The 19,823-nt window shown below is 52.9% G+C and overlaps 9 protein-coding genes across 9 annotated transcripts; 3 read left to right on the top strand and 6 right to left on the bottom strand.

Annotated features, from left to right (window-relative positions):
- Nucleotides 1–853: 853 nt before the first annotated feature.
- Nucleotides 854–1,960, bottom strand: SEPMUDRAFT_104718 (uncharacterized protein; the record flags this gene model as incomplete). Its single annotated transcript, XM_016900549.1, has 5 exons — nt 854–1,124; nt 1,394–1,415; nt 1,463–1,591; nt 1,691–1,788; nt 1,836–1,960. The coding sequence occupies 5 exons, from the start codon at nt 1,958–1,960 to the stop codon at nt 854–856; spliced, it is 645 nt and encodes a 214-aa protein (XP_016765591.1).
- Nucleotides 1,961–2,680: 720 nt separating this feature from the next.
- On the top strand, nt 2,681–4,411 carry SEPMUDRAFT_146491 (uncharacterized protein). Its single transcript, XM_016903687.1, has 3 exons — nt 2,681–3,437; nt 3,494–3,543; nt 3,597–4,411. Exons 1-3 carry the CDS (start codon nt 2,893–2,895, stop codon nt 3,947–3,949), a joined length of 948 nt encoding a protein of 315 aa, XP_016765590.1. The 5' UTR covers nt 2,681–2,892; the 3' UTR covers nt 3,950–4,411.
- Nucleotides 4,412–5,441: 1,030 nt separating this feature from the next.
- Nucleotides 5,442–7,401, bottom strand: SEPMUDRAFT_146490 (uncharacterized protein). The gene is made up of 2 exons (XM_016903686.1): nt 7,024–7,401; nt 5,442–6,866 (listed from the first exon to the last, which is right to left on the bottom strand). The coding sequence occupies exons 1-2, from the start codon at nt 7,130–7,132 to the stop codon at nt 5,686–5,688; spliced, it is 1,290 nt and encodes a 429-aa protein (XP_016765589.1). The 5' UTR covers nt 7,133–7,401; the 3' UTR covers nt 5,442–5,685.
- Nucleotides 7,402–7,908: 507 nt separating this feature from the next.
- Nucleotides 7,909–10,296, bottom strand: SEPMUDRAFT_146489 (RNA-binding domain-containing protein). Its single transcript, XM_016903685.1, has 3 exons — nt 9,125–10,296; nt 8,203–9,073; nt 7,909–8,146 (listed from the first exon to the last, which is right to left on the bottom strand). Exons 1-3 carry the CDS (start codon nt 9,686–9,688, stop codon nt 8,076–8,078), a joined length of 1,506 nt encoding a protein of 501 aa, XP_016765588.1. The 5' UTR covers nt 9,689–10,296; the 3' UTR covers nt 7,909–8,075.
- A 188-nt stretch (nt 10,297–10,484) lies between these two features.
- On the top strand, nt 10,485–13,064 carry SEPMUDRAFT_122842 (glycosyltransferase family 57 protein). The gene is made up of 3 exons (XM_016901800.1): nt 10,485–12,694; nt 12,752–12,831; nt 12,897–13,064. The coding sequence occupies exon 1, from the start codon at nt 10,578–10,580 to the stop codon at nt 12,360–12,362; it is 1,785 nt and encodes a 594-aa protein (XP_016765586.1). The 5' UTR covers nt 10,485–10,577; the 3' UTR covers nt 12,363–12,694; nt 12,752–12,831; nt 12,897–13,064.
- SEPMUDRAFT_113458 (uncharacterized protein) lies at nt 12,551–12,930 on the bottom strand (the record flags this gene model as incomplete). Its single annotated transcript, XM_016901032.1, has 3 exons — nt 12,551–12,694; nt 12,752–12,831; nt 12,897–12,930. 3 exons carry the CDS (start codon nt 12,928–12,930, stop codon nt 12,551–12,553), a joined length of 258 nt encoding a protein of 85 aa, XP_016765587.1.
- Nucleotides 13,065–13,286: 222 nt separating the features above from the next.
- On the bottom strand, nt 13,287–15,997 carry SEPMUDRAFT_77767 (Undecaprenyl diphosphate synthase). Its single transcript, XM_016910172.1, has 2 exons — nt 15,364–15,997; nt 13,287–15,291 (listed from the first exon to the last, which is right to left on the bottom strand). The coding sequence occupies exons 1-2, from the start codon at nt 15,875–15,877 to the stop codon at nt 14,771–14,773; spliced, it is 1,035 nt and encodes a 344-aa protein (XP_016765584.1). The 5' UTR covers nt 15,878–15,997; the 3' UTR covers nt 13,287–14,770.
- Nucleotides 13,299–14,564, top strand: SEPMUDRAFT_33260 (ran GTPase activating protein 1; the record flags this gene model as incomplete). The annotated part of the gene is made up of 1 exon (XM_016908533.1): nt 13,299–14,564. One exon carries the CDS (start codon nt 13,299–13,301, stop codon nt 14,562–14,564), a length of 1,266 nt encoding a protein of 421 aa, XP_016765585.1.
- Nucleotides 15,998–16,270: 273 nt separating the features above from the next.
- Nucleotides 16,271–19,289, bottom strand: SEPMUDRAFT_146488 (dynamin protein). Its single transcript, XM_016903684.1, has 3 exons — nt 18,918–19,289; nt 16,887–18,845; nt 16,271–16,826 (listed from the first exon to the last, which is right to left on the bottom strand). The coding sequence occupies exons 1-3, from the start codon at nt 19,014–19,016 to the stop codon at nt 16,515–16,517; spliced, it is 2,370 nt and encodes a 789-aa protein (XP_016765583.1). The 5' UTR covers nt 19,017–19,289; the 3' UTR covers nt 16,271–16,514.
- Between the last annotated feature and the right edge of the window lie 534 nt (nt 19,290–19,823).

Here is a 19,823-nt window from a genome sequence, read left to right as displayed (position 1 = left end):
CCTCTCTCTCTCTCTCTCTCTCTCTGTCTGCGGCTAGGTAGCCGAGAGATAGTATACGAGGGGCGAGGCAATCAGGTGTGTACCTACACACACTTAGAGAAGAAGCCTGCTTTCCAACCCTCTTCCAGGTTGCGGCGTACCTACGGCACCTCAAGTAGGTAAGGTTCACAGTCACATTTTACTTGCAACTTGTATCCGGCCGTTTTGGATGAATACATTTAAGGTAAATGTGTGATTGATTGAGAAACGTTATAGGCCGTTGTTTAGGTACCTTACCTTACTGAAGGATCGATCTATATCTTACCTTAGGTACCTTAACAGATAGTGTGTGAGTATAAGTAAATATATGTCAATAAAAAATAAACAAATAAACAAATAAACAACAACAAGAGGCAATTATATGTATATGGACCTTCTAGACAAGCTTTTGCAAGTGAGCGTGGCTACTGTAGGTATGCGGCCGCTGCATGTACATGTACTATGTAGTTTACAAGCACAGCTTTGTGACAGTACGTACGTACGCACTGCATACGAGCTTGAATTACTGTAAATGGTAATAAGATACCTTAGTTAGTGTGCTTGGTAATAGGTAGCTACATGTACCTACTACATGTACTCTATACATGTGATAGGTACTTCTATGCATGTATCGGGACTCTCTGCCAAGGAGGTAAAGTTCCCATACCTCGGCGATCTTTCAAAACAACATCGGAAGGTGCGGCGGGGCGGCATTTCCACCTGGGAAAGGGATACAAATTTCCACCAAAAAAAAACAAAAAAACAAAAGATTTTATTATGCTATTTGTGCCAACGAGTCAAGGCCGCGTCGCGGGTATCTGTGCACACATGGGAACTACTGCACTTCTATTGGTGACAGTGCGTTACCTTCAGCCGCAAAAAAGAAACTCTCTTTTCTGGAGAAAGAGGAGGAGGAGGCGGCGGCGGCGGCGGCGCCCACGTTGCAATCGTTATTGAGCCAGCGCGAGTCGTTGGTGGGGGTTCCCATGGCCGACCAACAAGATGAGAACGGCAGTTTTGTTGTTGAGGTGGGCCCGAAGAAACGGGAAAATTTGAGGCATTGCACGTTCTCACACTCGAGCCATGGGACCGGGCGACCGGTTGTGCTGTAAGGTTTTGCAGAGCAGATTGTTCAGAAACAGACAAGATGCTTCTCCTGCTGTAGTTGTCTCTCTCTCTCTCTCTCTCTCTCAACATAGGAGGTAGCTCCTAGCGGCGGACAATTATGAAAAATAAGAAGGTGGTGGAGTGAGAGCAGCCTATCCCGGTTGAAGCGACAGGCATCGGACCGTGTGGCTTGCAATCTGAGCACAGACAAGATCGATCGCGGCGGGGGAATTGGCAGCAGTGAGCTTGCTTCTTCTTGTGCACTTACGCAAGCTTGTCGTATGAGATAGCTGTAGCTTAGTATAGTAGTCAAAGTACATGTACAGTACGAGAGTACCTAGTAGTAGTGCTTCGCGGCCTTCTTCGCGACCTCTGATGTGAGTGAGTCCAACGTTTCGTGAGAGCTGCCAGCCCAGCCACTGCAATGTCTCTCGCCTTCTGCAGCACGGCAGCAGCGCAGGGCAGGCTACAGCGTGTAGAGACGGCAGCGCAGGGCAGGCTACAGCATACAGAGACGGCAGCGCAGGATTGGGTTGGGCGCCTCACGGCAGACGGCCATACGCACACCTCACACAGAGCCGCTGTATGCTTGCTTGCAGCTGCATGCAGCTAGCCTCCAACATAAACCTTGCGGGCCTGCCAACAACCGCATCTACCTTACCTCTAGGTACTGTACGTATGAATAATTAGCGTATGGAAAATACATGTACCTGACGACAGCCATCGAGGACGTCATGGTTACTCCTGACAAGAGGCTGGCGAATGAGGATAGGCGACGAGTGGCGTGTCCGGTGGCAGATGGCAGTGCCGCCGGAAGTGCAGACGCAGCGGGCATGTCGCGAGCAACGAGTAGTGAGTGGCAGCCTCGCAGGAGTCGTAAAACTACGATCAGCGGAATCGCGAATGCGCCCACCCAACAAGCGTGATTAGACCCGGGCTAGACGCATTCTGATTTCTGAGACAAAGCAAAACGAGCAGCCAAAGTGTGCAAAGGGGAGCTTCGTGGGAGTTTAGCGCCGACCGACCAGTTCCCCGGTGGGCCTGTGAGTGGATCCTACTACGGGTACACTTTGCTGCTCCCGGCAGTATGTCCTGTCGAGGCTGTAGCCTGTGAGGTGTGTCTCTCCATGGCCGATATACGCGGGGGGCGTGTCTTCTGACTGACCCCGCAACCATGGAAATACCAACAACATCAAATACAAGGTGTAAACAGGCGAGGAGGAGGATGAGGAGGCTGGGGGCGGCGGGCTATCATCCTGGAGAGAGGGCGGCAGGAAGAGGCAAGCTCGAACAAAGACACGGGACAGAGAGAGAGAGAGCGAGTGGCTTGGCAGAAGCGAGTAGTTGTTGCTAAGGAGACGCGCAAGCCGTTGCGCCGTCTGTGCATGTCCAATGGCCATAGCGGCTGTACAGTAGCGTGGGCGCTCCAGCCATCTCCCAAAGCATGCATGCATGCACCAGCACCAGACAGATTGTGGGACCCGCCTGTGCTGCGCTGCTGCAGATTAAATACCTCTCACATTCCTCGCATAACAACAATCCCACTTCCATCTCCGTTTGCATATTATCTTCCTCCTGCTGCGACCGTCGGGCCATCTGCTCCTCCTCCATAGACCTTACACTCGCTGTCTATCGCCCGCCACCCTTCGCCAGGACCACTACTCGCTACCTGTTCGACCCATCGCTTCACTGTACCATATACCAGAAGCACTAATACCTTACCTTACACCTTAATCAACAACCCACCACCACCACATCTTCGACAACATGCGTTACGCCATTGCCCCCATTGCCCTCGCGGCCGTCGCTGCTGCCGTTGCAGTTCCTCAAGGAGTCACCGAGGACATCACTCCGTCGACCTCTGCTCCTGCCGGCTGCTCGGGCGACTACCCAGGCACTTTCCAGATCCAGGTCGTCAACGTGACCACCCCTGCCAAGCAAAAGCGACAGGGCGGTGGTGCTTTGATCCTCACTCTCTCTGGCGGTGTTCTCAAGGATGCTCAAGGACGCACTGGCTACATCGCCGCCAACCGTCAATTCCAGTTCGATGGCCCTGCCCAAACCGGCGCTATCTACACTGCCGGATGGTCTGTCTGCCAAAACAACACCCTCGCCATCGGCAACGATGTTGTCTTCCAGCAATGCTTGAGCGGTACCTTCTACAACCTGTACGACGAGGCCACTGAAGAGCAGTGCACTCCCATCTACATCGAGGCTATCAACGCTGGCGGTGCCGCTTCTGGTGCTGCTTCCGTAATGCCCGATGGCCAACCTACTGCTTCTCCTCAGCCAGTCAACCAGATCGGAGATGGGTAAGTGATTGGAATCGATAGACACTGTTGTGTTCGATTTGCTGACCTGTATCCAGTCAACCACAAGCCAGCACAGGAGCTGTCACACAAATTGGAGATGGTCAGAGTACGTGCCTTCCGCAATTCGTGTCCCATGATCAATCACTGACAGCCGAACAGTTCAAGCCCCAACCGGCACGCCTGTCATGGAGATGAGCGACGGCCAAATCACTGCTGCCACTGGTGCTCCTGTCACCCAGATCGGAGACGGTCAGATCCAGGCACCAACCACCACTGGAGCTCCTGTCACCCAAATTGGTGATGGCCAGATCCAGGCACCAACTGCCGCTGCAACCTCTTCCGGTTACGTCGTCAGCCAGATTCCTGATGGCCAGATCCAGGCTCCTACCAACGCCACCAAGGTCTCTGCTACTCCATCCGTCATGCCATACACTGGTGCCGCCACCATCCCCACCATGCGCAGTGAGCTGTTCGGCCTTGCTGCCGGTGTCCTCGCCATTGCCATGCTTTAAGCATCAGGCTTCGACAAGACTGCATTTATTCCATGAAGCATGTGGAAACACATGTGGCTGTGATCCTCTACGGATCTCATTCATACAGGACGGCTACGGATTATAGCATGAAAGTTTGGTTTACGATTTCGACATGTGCATATGAACAATTCTTGGGGAGGAGAAACACAGCGACCCGTGCCTCAGTACGACTTTTTGCAAGTCGGGAAAGGGAGGAGTGAATATGGCATGGCCTATAATGTTTTAGAGAACACAGTCGGGTGATCCGACAGCAAGCGTTTGGAGAAGCGCGGAGTTTGAGAGGGCCTGTTCTGACATTGTCTGCCACAGTTGGTGCATGCTTTGTCTGTTTTTTGCATTGCATGGCATTGCGCCGCGGAGAGTCGCGTCTGCATATTTGCATTCTTTGTCACATAGTTGTGGTTGATGTTGCCAGGAGGGAAGATTATCCAAGAGGAAGATTAGGTACCTACCGTTAATGGCATGATCAAGATGTTGAAGACCCACATTCCTTTCTTATCTTTTCCCTCCCGCTTTTCTCCCTCTCTCCCAACGTTTCACATTTTTCGATAGCTTACCCGCTTCCAATTTCTCATCAATCTATTTCCTGATTCCTGATTCATGCAAGCCATTATTTCACCGCCTGACTTTTTTTCTTCTTCTTTCGTTTTCCAACCGATCTTTTCGTAACCCGCGATCGTATCCGTGATGTACATATACAATTATACATGTTCGCAGAGTCTTGGGGCTACATGTAGATTACATAAGAACTGAAGAAGAAGACGAGAAGAACAAGAAGAAGAAAAATAACCGAGATATCCCCGTTACTACCTTAATGATCCAACCCTAGCCTACATACATCTCATCTTGTCCGTCGAGTTGTATCCCAAGTACCTGACCTTACCTTAGGTATGTCTTGAACTATCTAATATACTTAATACAACGTCTCTCCAAACGTTTCCACTACTTTAGGTACCTTTTGTACGAACGAGCCTCGTATAATATAAGAAGCTACTATACCTAGTACCTAGGTAGTTAAGGTACCGAGTTCTCCAAACAAAATCTCAAGACCAATAAATAGGTATTCAAGAAGAACAATCCCTCTGATCAGAATCAACGACTACCTGGTTATACATAAAGCACCTACTTATAGAGAGAAAGCAGGCATCGAAATAGCATCCAGCGTCCTTTTCGACGCCTCTCCCGAGTCTTTTTAACAATTTTCGTAATGATAATGATAAAAAATTCCGATTCGACAACCGTTTTAGATGAGAGCTGTTGCAGGCTTGCAGCAATTCTCTCGAGTATACCTTACCTGTACCTGGCTGGTAGTAGTAGATTGGAGTGTAGTGGAGTGCAGGCTTCCATCGCAATACAACTTCACTCATTGTCCCGAAAGGCTGGCATCACCAGGTGTGACAGTAAGGTACATGTACCTCGCGATAGAAGTTCAAGTTACCAACCTCTTGGTAGCGTCGTGAAAGAGTGCACAGGTACATGTAGATGGATTTCTGTGTTACTAAAGTTCTGCCAATGAATAAACGACCTCAACCGCCACCTAGATGTATACGGTAGGAGGTATACCGAGCACGTTTTCCTCCCTGTGAACGCCTGCTAAATGTCATCCCGAAAGGGTATCTTCTCCATTGTCCATTTGTGCTCAAATCAATTCCCATCATGCAATGCATCGTAGACCATTATTCATCACTCGCTGCAGCTTCCGCACAATATAAAACTCAGACCTGAATCGCACTTCTAGCCAGAGACCTCTTGAGACCAAGACTCGAGCGCCCTGCCTCCCTAGCGCAAGAACGTAGCTGCTCGTCAGCTGCGAAACTCGAAGCTTCAATTCGTCCCGCTTCTTTTCCTACACTGTAGCCTGCACTAAAGCTCAAAGCACTCAAGAACACCACGACTCCAGCGGAGACTACCCAGGTCAGCAAGGTAGGCGTCACATGCAAATCCTCTCGTGATTCGGATCGCCTGGCTTTCTTCAGCGATCTTCGTTCACGACTTGAATTTCTCCCGACGACCGCTTTCCGCTTGCCCTCCTTTTGATCAGAGGTTGTGGCAGTGGATTGCGTGGAAGTTCGTCTTATTGTCGGCTTGAACGTCGGCTCTTGGACTTGCGGAGAAGGTGTGTTTTCAAGGGCTGACTGTGGTATCATTCTAAACGTCGTTGGATCTATTCGATTGCTTCGCAATGGCGCAGATGTTGAAGTGGGATGTTTGCCCTCGCCTTTCAAACCACGAGCAGCAGCTGCTACAGACAGCAGACTCTGCAAACTGGCTTTCAGGGCTTCATCGTGCTCGACTGCAGCATTGAAGGAAGGAGACAAGGGATTCTGAGGCACATGGCTCAGCCGTCGTGCTTCTGTCGCTGCGGGAAACAAGTGCCTCGCTGATGGGCGATGTGCTGGCGCAGCTGGAAAATACGATCCCGACACTTGTTGCGTCGAGTTCCGCCGTTGGCCAGTAGGAGGGTGAGAGAAGGCGTTGGGCAGAGGCGTGAAGGAGTTCTCATTGTGAATGGGGTAGTTGATGGCCGTCCTGTTCTCGTCATCGTCATCAGATCCTCCCCCACGCTCCTCTTCGGATGCTGAGGAGTGTAGTGCCGAAGCTCCGTCTGCTCTCTGCGAAGGAAAGGTATTGGCAGCTAGCACGGGTCCTTCGTTGGAAGAGGTCATGACTCTATCCGATTCACTTTCACTCTCTTCGTATTCTTCTTGGCTACTCGTTCCGCCTAGACTGTGTGTTCTGACAACATTCAAAGGAGTGGGTGCACCAGGTTGCCGCGCTCGACGCCTTCTGGTTCTTTGATCGCCTCGTACTCGCAGGCCAGTGGTGACTATATCGTCACCGATCGATGACAGGGACGATGACGATGGCTGAGAGGCAATCTCGACCCAAGAGTCGACTGTATCGTAGAAGTCAGTCCACTGATAGCGAGGAGTGTACAAGCAGGGCATTGCGAAGCCAGCCAAGGTCGATCAAATGCAGGAGCACGTTTGGCTTGCGAGCGCGAAGAGCAGTAGTCGCTTGCCGCACCCATCAACCTCTCTTCGACGACTCACCTTCTGGACGCGTGCGCCGGTCAAACGACGTGGGACGTGATGCCATAGCGGACGCGTGACCGGGCGGGCGCTGGCAGTGGTCGCTCGAGTGCGGCGGGTGGGGGTTCATATTGTTCGTTCCGTCTCCAGTGACCCCGTCAGACGTGAGACTTGTTGTATCGCAAGCGCCGTCGTGAGTAGGTAAAGGAGGGTGGTGTAGCAATGTAGCCTGAGGATACCTTATCGTGCCCGGCGTACACGTAGCTGCCCTGGGGTCCTCGTGGAAGCCGATGTCGGGCGGGGCTCGAGTCGCAACTGCCTAACGGAGCCAGTCAACAACGGAGGAGGGGACAGCAGCAGCAGAGAGATGGAGGGAGACAGAGAGAGAAAGATAGAGAGAGAGAGAGAGAGAGAGAGAAAGAGACACAAAGGAAGCTGGGCGAAAGATTCAGTGGGAAGTGTACAGTTGTTTCGCGCTGGGGGCGGTGTAGAGGGATCAGCGAGTCTCCATGTGATCGTGACATGCCATGCGTGGGTGGGCTGAGCGTGAGAGATGATGGATTGTCTCGTCTCAATCAGGCTTCAGCAACACGAACGACCCGGCCCCTCCCTCCCTCCCCCACAGGGCCTTGGCCTGAATGCCTGATTGTGCCCTGCCCTACCTGCATTCCCTCCTAGAGCCAAGGGTCCAACATCTCCGCAGGGTCGCATGCACTGCACGAGCACGTGACACTACGAGGTGAGGTGAGGATAGGTACAACATGTATGAGGCGTATGTGAGGCTTGGTGATGCGTCTATGAAAATAGAAGCTCCATTGCGCTTTTGAGCAGGGGAGTCGACGAAACATACACCGTCATACATCTCATCTTCACCATGCGACAACTTGCGATAGTACAACGAGACAGCAATTTCATTATTAGCCAGCCCGCAATGCCGAACAGCACCGATACTCTCGTTGTCTAAAAGTACAGACAAACGCCTTGGAAAACTTTTTGCAGTGTGTGACTTCCATGTCGTCTCCATGTGAACATCCTTCTGTCTGTGTACAGCGCGCAGATGAAACCATCATGCTCTAATCGAATGCAACCTTCTTGCCCTGGAAGTCGCCGAATCCTCCACGGTTGGTAGAAGCCCCTCCTCGACCTGTTGCAAAGATTAGCATCTGTGATAAGACCATCATATGAAGCGTGACTGCCTACCTCTGGAACCGCCACGTCCACGGTCAGAGAAGCCGCCTCGACCTCCTCGTCCACCTCTGCCACCACGATCGCCGAAGCCTCCGCGTCCGCCTCCTCGGCCACCACCACGACCGCCACCGAACGAGCCACGACCACCACCGAAGCTGTCGTCTCTCGGAGGCCGAGGTTGAGCGTAGTCGAGACGCACGGGGCGACCACCGACATCCTGTCCTTGAAGGGCGTTGAAGGCTGCCTGTGCCTCCTCAACCGAGCCCATCTCAACATAGCCGAAGCCCTTTGGTGCTCCAGTGTCACGGTCGGTGGGCAGTCGGATGCTGTTGACGTTACCGTGCTCGGCAAAGTACTCGCGAACCACGTCCTCGGTGGCATCGAAGCTCAAGTTACCACACCAGATGGTGGCAGTGGGCTCGCCTGGCGCATCACCAAACTTCTGCTGGCGATCATTGCTGCGTTGCTGTGGTCCGGCGTTGCTCTTGTCGCGTGGAGTGCTAAAGTCCACACGAATGTTGCGGTTGTCGAGCAGAGACTCGTTCTTGGCCTCGAGAGCTTTCGCAGCGTCTTCAGCATTGGTGAACTCGACGTATCCAAAACCCTTGCTCCTGCCAGAGTCGCGGTCGGTGATGATGCGAACACCGGCGAGCTCGCCAAATTCCTCAAACTCACGAGTGAGCCACTCCTCGTCGACGTTCCAGCTGAGGTTACCGATGAACAGGTTGGCAACGGCATCTGGGTTCGACTCTGTCTTGGCCTTCTTCGACGTCTCTTCTGGCTCGCTGTCGGCCTTGCGCTTCTTGCTTTCGGACTGAGTCGCAGGCTTGGTCTCCTCCTCTTCTTCGTCGCTGTCGCTCGAGTCGTCGGAGTCGCTGGTTGTCTGAACCAAGTTAGATAGGTTGTTGAGACAGCATCTTGTGGGTGAACTTACAGCCTCAGCCTTAGCAGCAGCAGCCTGTGGCTTCTCGTCTTCGCTGGAATCATCTTCGCTGGAGTCAGATGATTCGTCCTTGCCCTTAGAGGCAGCAGCCTTGCCGTTGGTCTTTGGTGCAGCCTCGCTCTCGGAGTCGGAAGAGGAATCACTGCTATCATCATCTTCGGCAGCGGCCTTGGCGGCGCCATTGACCTTTGGTGCGGCAACCTCGCTGTCAGAGTCAGACGAGTCGCTATCGGAGCTGTCTTTGGCAGCCACTGGCTTAGCCTTGCCGTTGACCTCAGGCTTCTTGACCTCAACCTCTTCTTCGCTCTCGCTGCTATCCGAGCTAGCGCTGGTGTCTGCCTCACTCTCGCTGGAGGGCTCTGGAGTTGGCTCCTTCTTGGCCTTCTTTGACTTCTTGTCGGCCTTCTTCGAGCTTGCCTTGTCGGACTTGCTCACGCGCCCAGCCTGAACCTTCTCGATAGGCTTGGTGCTGGCCTTGTTGGCCTTACCGCCCTTGCTGGTCTTGGCCGAAGCCACGACAGCTGCATTCTTGCTTCCCTTCTTGTCCTTCGCCATTGCTGAAGGTCTGTGATGATAGTTCTGCCCGGATATAGTCAGTACTTGGTATCCCAATCGAAGTATCAATTGCCGCTCGACGTGCAGTCGAGGCAGCGGCAGTAGCCTCTCGTCTCAGAAACCCAGCAGGAAGGACGCAAAGCGTCAGTTCTCGATAGCAACAGTAGCAACAGCAGCAAATGCCCACAGACGACACGAGTCGTGTAAAGCCCTCAGAAAAGCCCTCGAGACAATCGCGCAGAGCGAGATGTCTTGTTGATGCCCTCGGTGAAGAGTCTCACGTACTAAGTAGTGAGATTTGCAAAGCCCTCGAACGAATTTCTCGTCTTCAGCCCACTGGTCGCATCAAGGCTGTGTGTTCCCACAAGCGCCGAGACTGTTGTGCGACGATGTATATAAGCCCGCTGGTACCTGTCACCGAAGTAGACAGGCTTTCTGAAGCCGCGCCCACAAATGCACACGACGTGCGAAATGCTCGATCACGGCGCTCAAGGTAGCGAAGTGAAGGAGTATGAGGAGCCCACGAACCGATTGAATCTGCACTGTTGTGCGATGTGAGGTGTATTGGAGATGTCGGCAAAGGATGTCGACGGAGAATTGGAAGAAGTGCAGAGAATTTGTTGAATGTTAGGATAGAAAAGCAGAAGCAGATGGCTGGAGTCGACGAATTTATGCGATCACGAAAAAAATCTTAGCGGCGGAAGGGTCCACCATTTTTTCTTAGCTTTAGCGGCTACAGTGGAGTTTTCGGGATTGTAACCGAGAACGAGGGCACAACACGTCTCTTTACCAGGTAGTTTCCATTACCAGTCTCTTGCGGCCCTGCAGTACCAGGAGGAGCACAATCCAGAGCCATGTCGCCATAATAGACCTCACTACTCAACTCGACATGGCGTCCAATGCTTCCAGCCATCGATCAAGGAGAAAGCGAGCACTCGCGAGCAGCTCCTCCAACGGTACTGTGATACAAGAGCTCACAGGTACGAAGCATGAGAAGCCCGCCTTCCCCCTGGTCGCCTTCTTCTGGCCTGTGAAAGGCTCTCTATCACAATGGATCACGTTGCCATGCATTCTCATGGCTGTTGGCCTGTTCCGCTGGTGCACAGCAATCTGGCCCTATTCAGGTTTCCAGAAACCTCCCATGCACGGAGACTTCGAAGCACAACGGCACTGGATGGAACTGACTATCAATCTGCCCACAACACACTGGTACTTTCACGACTTACCATGGTGGGGACTTGACTATCCACCTTTGACGGCGTACCATTCGTGGATCTTGGGCAAGGTTGGCTCATTCATCAACCCTTCCTGGTTTGCATTATACCTATCTCATAAACTTGACGATCCGGACTTGAAGGTCTACATGCGAGCTACAGTGTATGTTTCCGAACACTTGGTGTATGTTCCAGCCATCATAATTTGCGTGAGACATCTGGCAAGACTGTACAGCATCAACACTTGGGAAGCGTCGATTGCATTGACTGCGATTTTGATGCAGCCTGCGACCATCTTGATTGATCATGGCCACTTTCAGTACAATACCGTCATGCTGGGATTCTTCGTTGCGGCTGTATCGAGTATCTTGGCTGGTCGAGCACTCTGGAGCTGTCTGTTCTTTGTCTGTGCGTTAGGCTTCAAGCAGATGGCACTCTTCTGGGCGCCAGCAATAGCGGCATATTTGGCTGGAAGCTGCATCTCTCCCAAGGTCGACGTGGTTCGCTTTCTGGGCATTGCCGTCACTACACTCGGCTCATTCGTCCTCTTATTCCTGCCGCATCTGCTGGGCACGGCATACGATACATATCGGGGCATTCCTTTGCCATCCGATGCTACTTTACCCCCTCTACTCGATTCGCTCCCATTCAAATTGGACGAGAAGGCTGTCTACTGGCCCTACGTGGTACAGCTTGCACAAGCTGTTCACCGCATCTTTCCATTCTCTCGCGGCTTGTTTGAAGACAAGGTGGCCAACATCTGGTGCACCATTCATGCATCGGGTGTACACAAGCTCCACAACTACGACCAGGCCCTGTTGAGCAAGGCCGCTCTGGGTCTAACACTGGCATCGATTCTCCCGCCATGTTTGATCATCTTCCTGCGGCCCAAAAAAGAACTGGTACCTTTGGCGCTCGCAACCACTGCTTGGGGATTCTTCCTTTGCTCCTACCAAGTCCACGAGAAGAACGTTTTGCTACCGCTTCTACCAATGACGCTGCTCCTTGCAGCTCAAAATGGAATGCAACCTCATATTCGTGCCTGGGTCGGCTATGCAAATCTCGTTGCCAGCTGGACACTATTCCCACTTCTCTCAAAGGACGAGTTGAGGATGCCCTACCTGGTGCTCAACTCTCTCTGGGCATACCTGATGGGCCTGCCACCTTTCAGTATCAGAGCCTACACAGTGCCCGCTAGCGAAGGTGGCGTCGCCATTCCTACGAAGCTCATCCATCTTGGCACGTATGCGGCAATGATCGCATGGCATACCGCAGAGCTATTCGTGCGGCCTCCAGCTGACAAGCCGGATTTGTGGGTAGTCGCTAATGTGTGTGGGGGAGCGGCCGGATTCGGGCTATGCTATCTCTGGTGTCTCTGGAATCTTGCCGTCGACAGTGGCGCATTGAGTGTGGTTGGCATTCGAAAGCAGTCTCTCGCGACGGGAAAGAAGACGCAGTAGCCCGGGAACGATTGGTTCGAGTGGAGAGCGGTGCTCCTTCATCATGACCCGGGTAGATATGTACAGTATTGTACAATAGTATACAGCTCGACTCTTATGTCTTCGACCAGATCTATCATGCTCTTTTCATGTCATCCTGTAGTAACGCCATTCCCAATGCAACCTCTTATGCGACGACAAATGCAGCCTTATGCGATGTTGAACCCGTAGCTGCTCATACAACTGCGGTACTTCGAGACGAGGTCCTGGCATGCAGCTTGCGGATCTTTGGCGTTGGAAAAGAGCATGCATTCATCGCGCGCGAACTTCTCATCCTTGCATACGCAGCAGGGCTGTAGCGAAGAGTTAGTTGTAGATACGAGGATCAACCAGGACGAACAGTGCAATACCTTCACTTTTGCAGCAGCTTCGCCCTTCGGCTTCAGGTCCGCGGCGGCATTGTTGGGTTGCAGCGCGGTGCTGCTGGCGTCTGTAGACCTCTCGTCAGTATTGTGCTCATATGTGCTCAGTATGGGTTGCGCGGCGGTGGCGTACTGTCTGCCATGGTGTTGACTGCAGCGGTCGACATGGCGGTCTGGATGCTGACGAGGTGGTGTGATGCAGTTAAGGTGAGTTCATAAGGTATGCCTCAGTCTAAGGTACAGGTACTCTCGATGGTGGAAGAAGTGCTTGGTAATGCATTCATAGAGCACGTCACTTTCGACGGGGCCTGCATAATAATCTGTGTAAGGTCACAAGGTGCCTAGGCACAGTAGTTCTACGCGAACGCAGAGCAGAGCCGCATGGCGCACGTGCCCGTAACTAGAGGGACGGGAAGCTCGAATTGAACTAGTGTGACTACGAGGACAGGGTCGGAATGTCCCCTCTTTATCCACCAGTCCTCTTTTTGCCAGATCATATACCTCATACCTTCTACCCAGCATCCACTCACCCAATATGGCCAACGTGTGGAGCATTCGAGGACAGGCGTTGAAGCTCAACACAGCCGCCGACATTGAGACGCACATTGGGCCACTGCGGGACAACGCGGACATCGAGGAGGTGCATCTCGAGGGAAACACCATCGGTGTTGAAGCATCTGCAGCGCTCGCCGAAGTGCTCGCCACGAAGAAGAATCTTCGCAGCGCCAATCTCGCTGACATCTTCACGGGACGTCTCCTGTCCGAGATCCCCCAGGCACTCGATGCCCTTCTCACTGCACTGCTGCAGTGCCCGAACCTGCATACCATCAACCTGAACGACAACGCGTTTGGTCTCAACACCGTCGAGCCTCTGCGTCCATTCCTCAGCAAGCACACGCCTCTGCAGCACCTCTACCTCAACAACAACGGCCTCGGACCAGCAGCAGGAACCCTCGTCGCCGAAGCTCTTGCTCAGCTGGCGGAGAATAAGGCGGCAGCACGAAAGGAGGGCAAGGATGTTCCGCATCTCGAGACCGTCGTGTGTGGGCGCAATCGGTTGGAGACTGGGTCCATGGCAGCTTGGGTCAAAGCATACACGGCCAACAACAATGTCAAAACGGTGAAGATGGTCCAGAATGGTATTCGGCAGGAGGGCATTGCTCAGTTGATCCAACATGGTCTGAGTCAGTGCACGGCACTGGACACACTAGACCTGCAAGACAACACATTCACTGCGCTGGCTGCCAAGACGCTGTCTTCTGTGGTGCCAACGTGGACCGAGATTCGAGAACTGGCCGTTGGCGATTGCCTGCTGTCAGGTCGAGGAGGAAGAATGCTGGGAGATGCGCTTGCTAAAGCCGGCAACAAGAAGTTGGAGATCTTGAGGTTGCAGTATAATGAGATTGACACCAAAGGTCTCAAGGCGATTTCGGACGCTGCGTCTGCTGCGTCTGCTCTGCCACGTTTGAGGAGAGTGGAGCTGAACGGCAACAAGTTCGCCGAGGAGGATCCATCGATTGAGTCTCTGAGAGATGTCCTCGCAAAGCGGAAAGAGGAAAAAGCAGACGAATACCACGATGTCGATGAAGACGACGAAGACGCATGGGGTCTGGACGAGCTAGACGAATTGGAAGACGAAGATTCGGACGAGGAGGATGATCAGGATGAAGACGAGCTTGATGCAGAAGAAGAGAAGGTGGTCAAAGAGGCGGATGCTACAGAGGATGAGCCAGTATCCCAAAAACAGGACGCCGATGTGGACGATTTGGCGAATGCTCTAGGCAAGACGGAGATTAAATAGGTCCTGTCGGCCTCCTTCAGGAGCACGGCCAGGTGGATGCGCAACTGAGATTGCATATGCACGGCATTGAAAGGCCACGGCGCTCACTCGCACGGTAGCGCTAGACGAACAGGCGTGTCGCCTAGAACATGAGTTATATTGGCCTTTATAGGTTGAGCAGCACAATACCCCAATAGATCGCCTTTGTTATGCCTCCGAATGGATATCTATCTCCCAAATCGAAACTCCGCCTTTGCATACCTATACAACGCTCTCAGAAAGATCTGATATCCCACACCCCCAACGTTGTCCTGCGCATAGAATATCTCCGTCAGTCGAATCTGCCATGGTGGATATCCTTCCAAAACCACTCGTTCTCCAAACACTATCAGCAGGTCCGGCTCGCCCATGACACTTTCTGTAATCTCGGCATCAATGAGTTCTTGGCTAACGTCTGCTGGCAAGAGCTTTCCCGATTGAGACATTTCGGTCAGGGTCTTGGTCAGGTCCACAATGGTTTGTCGACCATCGGTAGAGTCCAAGAGGAGAACATTGATGTGGGGTGGCAAGGGAGAGGGCGAGGTCGTAGACATCGTGTCTAGCTCAGGCGAGTGAGGAGGGCTGTAGGACGGGAGATTGGGAGATCGGAGAGACATGGTAGGCTTCTGAGGGGAAGAAGTGCCATAGTAGGATGTCAAGGTCCGAGTAATGCGGCGGTGGAGGTGGGGGAGAGAGGACTTGAGGATGCCTAGAGTGTATCGATCGTGTTAGGAGATGTCGTGGTGGTAGTCATAGGGGAACATCGATGGAGGTTTCGTACCCGTTTTCTCATAGATGGACAGCGTTGGTATGCCTGCGCTGGCACTCCATGCGACCAGCTCACACGCATCATTCAGAAGCGTCTCCAACGCATCCTTCTTTCCGCCCTCTGGTGGCAGATGCAGGATGACACTCAGGTGCTTCGGCACTCTGGTCAGCGGCTTCACATCTCGCGTGATGAGCTCCGGCGTGCGATGGTGGTAGTACAGTACGGCGCTCACGCGGTCGTAGAGGGCGTGGTAGATCTGACGCAGCCGTACATAGATGCTGAAGACGACGTGGACGGCAGTGAACAGGAAGAGGTGCAATAGATGGCGCATCGCAGGCCGCACGCGCTGTCGGTGATGGAAACGCAGTCCATGGTTGTTGCTGTTGCTGTACGAGGCATCCTGCGGGACTTTGGTGCGTGATGCAATGGGCTCCCGTGGCAGATACGGCGCCAGCAGCTGCTCTCGCTGGGTAGGACTCAGTGTGTCCGGCCTGCGGAAGGCCGCTTGTTCGCGTAACCCAGGCATATCGTTGTTCTGTGAGTGGTGTGGTTCACGTGTCTGCTCCTTATATCGTCAGCTCGCGGTGATGGTGATTGCAGTATTGCGCGAGCATCGTAGAGGCGGTGGTGGTGCCTGATGTTTTATCCTCTCCGGCGTCGTAGGCAACTTCATTCATCTCTCATCAGCCACAATTCCAGTCGTCAGCGTGCAGCGCAGCGCTCAGGGATCTGCAGGCACAACCTGGAGACCGGACTACTAGAAGGGGTCCCATGCTACCTTCTAGCTACCTACCTACGGTACATGTATACCTACCTAGGTACAGGTACATGTAGGTAGTTATATAAAATTTGGGAATATGCCTCAGACTAGGAGGTACATGTATCTCTCTACAGCGGCCTTTGAGCTGAATCAGTCACAGGGTAGCACTGAGCTGCTATTTGAGCTAGGAGGTAGAATGGTGATGAGTAGTATAGTAGTGTACAGTGTCAAACATCTATACACAGTGACGTCTCTCGCGGTCTCGCTCGCGTTGCTTCTTTACGACTGCCACAGTCAAAGCTGAATCTCCGACGCTACCACTGCAACTGTGCAGCTGATATCCATCCAGATCACAATCTTACAGATTGGCCATACACCAGGTGGGGCCGCGTTGGGTGTGCTCCTATAACACTTCGCCGATGATCTTGCTCGCTTCCTTGTATGTCGCAAGCAGCTTCTCGCACTTCTCTCGTTCCTCTCGTACACCATCGTCCTCGTATAGAAGCTCTTCGAACAGTGATTCTCGATACAGCTCAGACACCAGTCGGTTCTGCACGCCATCCTTGGAGAAGTTCACAAGCAAGTGCATCACAGCTTTCGGTACCTGATCGGCAATAGTCTCGCGCACGATGTTGAAGTAGTTGCTAATGAGGCGTCGAATGAGCTCCGTCTCGAGTGATTCGCGCTCTGTCAATGCTGGACCTGTAGGGTCGTCCTGGAAGTACGAGTTAGCACGCAATCGGCCTGCAGAGAGGATGCCTTCGCGGCTGCTTACCAGAGCATTTTCCTCCCGTTCATACTCCTCTGTGACAGGCTCTGGCTGCGTTACAGCACGCGGGTCCTGTCTCCTGAAGCTGGCAGTTATGCTGGGCTCGATATTTTGACTGACGTGCCGATTGCCTGGCAAGGCTGCAGTATTGTGTCCAGGAAGTGCACCTTGGCTTGGTCCGTTCTCCTTGCCGAAGAAGTAATTCAGGAACGAATCTCGTCCTCCACTGGCACCATTTGGTGCGTTCGTCGTGTGTCCAAGTCGATGCCCATCTCGCCCCACGGCGGGACTCATGCTTCTGCTCTCCTTGGCTTTTGCTGCCGAACGCATTGGCAGAACGCGATTTTGTTCCTCTTCTTCCTCTTCAGGAGTCTCGGTTCCGTTGACCCCGTTTTGTGCAAGCTCTTTCCGTCTCCTCTCTTCGCGTTTTCTCTTTTCCTCTGCCGCCGCAGCCTTCTTTTCCTTCTCGTGCTTGTCTTGCATGACTCCGCTCATTGCCGCTGCAGCTCCAAGGAAATTGGGGTGGTTCGTGTTTATGTAAGCTCGCTGTATAGAAATCAAGCTCTCGACGTACGAAGAAGTGGGCCCTAGACGTTCGCGCAAGAGATCTGAAACGACTTCGATGAGTTTTCCTTGCAATCTAGGATAGCGTGCGAGCTCATTCGAGTAGCAAGTATGGCAGATCTTGATGAGTTCCTCGTACACAAGCTCGACGCATCTTTGGCTAGGAATCTCGAGGAGCTTTATTTGGGGCTTCACCAATAGATCAAAGGCAAGTTCGGGAACGAACAACGAAGGTCGCGGTCCAGTAGAGTTGCGAATCGCTGTCCGGATGTCAAGGGCCGTGAGGTTCTGAGTGGGATCGATGGAATCCAGGCTGTTGCCGAAAACAGAGTTGAAGATATAGTAGATTCGTGCACCACCACAGAGCTCTTTGGTGCTAATCTCAGATGATGTACCGTCGATGGAGGAAGTGAACGATGTCGCGAACCGCGTCATTAATTGAAGAATGAGCGACCCTCTATGCTCCTTGCCAGTGAAAGTATCCGTGCCATAAGAAGAGAGCTCCTGTTGCGTCTGCCCCATGAGAGTGTTGAGACGAGCTTTGATATCAGGAAGCCTTTCCCGGATATGACCCATGAGCGTGGTATTCAGAGTCTTCGCCAGATACTGTGTGCCACATCTCGAAGCAATGTTGCGGTAAGCTGGGTGCATGCGGAAGAACTCTCGTTCTCCCGAGAGAGCATCTGACATGGATTTGCTGGTCTGAATATCCTGCTGCGATCTATTCACGACTCCAATGAATCCCAATTTCAACGGATAGACCCGCCCGGAGAGAATATCAAGTGCGTTCGTGCCATGGTCCATGAGATCGAGCTTCGTAAGGATACCGATCGTCCGCTTTCCCGTGGGATCTACTTGACGTGCGAGTTTCAGCGATTCCGAGTTCACCAGATCTACATTCGCTGGCGACACTGCCAAGATAATACTGTTTGGCTTTGCGATGTATTCCGAGATCAGATTCCGCGTCTGCTTCTCAATATCTGTCGGCTGGTCTCCAATTGGCACTTTGGTCAAGCCTGGCAGATCAACCAGTGTCAAGCTCAGGACGTGAGGTGAGTAGACTTTCAGGTGGATGGGCTGGCGGTTGATGCCCTTGTTGCTGCCGGCAATTCTGTTTGTCTCTGCTTCGATCTCCCTCTTAATGTCCTGGAAATCGTGAAACTTCCGGCCGGGCATATGGTTGAACTCGCCCCATTCATCCTGTCCTGCCACCGCTTCAGGAGTATGTGGAATGTGTACTGCATGGTCGTCGGGCTTGTCGCTGCGCTCGGACGGGAGGTTGATGAGTTGGAGGATGAGAGGTCGCCGAGTTACAATGCCGCTGCCCCGCGGCAGGAAGTCTCTTCCGACGATGTTCTCAAGGACAGATGATTTGCCAGAGGACTGCGAGCCCACTACAACCTATGCGCAAGTTAGCAAGTGCGTCTTTTGGTGGAATGGGCTGGTGTCTGGGGTGTGCTTTTGCGGACGTACAATCTGCGGCAGGTCCAGCGAATCGTTTCCGATGGTGTTGAAGACCAGATCCTGCAGTTTGTTGACGACTCCCAGCAGATCCTCGCCGAGCGCAGCCATTTTGGCGGTGTTGTTGGGCTGAGGGCGCTGTGGATGTGGTCTAGCAGAGTGCGCGGCGACGGGAGTGTTGTTTGTTTGGCCAGACTAGGTACTGTGCTGTATCAACCAAGGATTTCCTCCTGCGTGTTTTAGGAACCCGTCTCCCGTTGAACTTCTTCCCGGGCGGTCGCGATGGTATACTTGACGTATACAACCACGTGCAGTCTGGACTGTTGTTGTTGATGTGCCGCGAGATGCATACAAGGTACTGCCCGATGGAAGTCTGCCGACGGCGTGCCAACTACAGGTACATGTATGGGGGGGCTTGGTCTTCCAGTACATGTACCTTATACAAACCTTACCTAATATTCACTTGCGCTCGCGTACGTCAGTCCGCGTCGGTGGGCACTGGGCAGGTTCTTCGCCTTCTTGCCTCCCCTCCCGTCGCTTTAGCCTCCCAACATTCTCTCTTGTGTGATGTGTTACTGTATTCCACCAGCGCAGATATACGACACATGTAATGTACCTCCTACAGGTAGTTAAGACTCGATTTTCCCGAAGGTCCCTAGCAAGAAAGAGCCAGACTCGATTTCCCTATACAATAAGCAGGCCGAGAATAGGCCCTCCGACCTCGTGCGCAGGGCCACACCTACCAATTTCTATTTACCTTAGGCACGAGGGACTGGTTAACCTTCAGGCTTCGCGCCGGCAGAACTGAGAGAGAAATAGACATGGAGCCAACGCAGAAGCCGAGAGGGCTTGGAACGCTCCCACTCATACTAAGCAGTACCTAGGTATGTTGGAATGCAAACGACGGTATGTACTCTA

The sequence above is a fragment of the Sphaerulina musiva genome (genome assembly GCF_000320565.1).
Source record: "Sphaerulina musiva SO2202 unplaced genomic scaffold SEPMUscaffold_1, whole genome shotgun sequence".
Taxonomy (NCBI): Eukaryota; Fungi; Ascomycota; class Dothideomycetes; order Mycosphaerellales; family Mycosphaerellaceae; genus Sphaerulina; species Sphaerulina musiva.
This window is presented reverse-complemented; position numbering and strand designations above follow the sequence as displayed.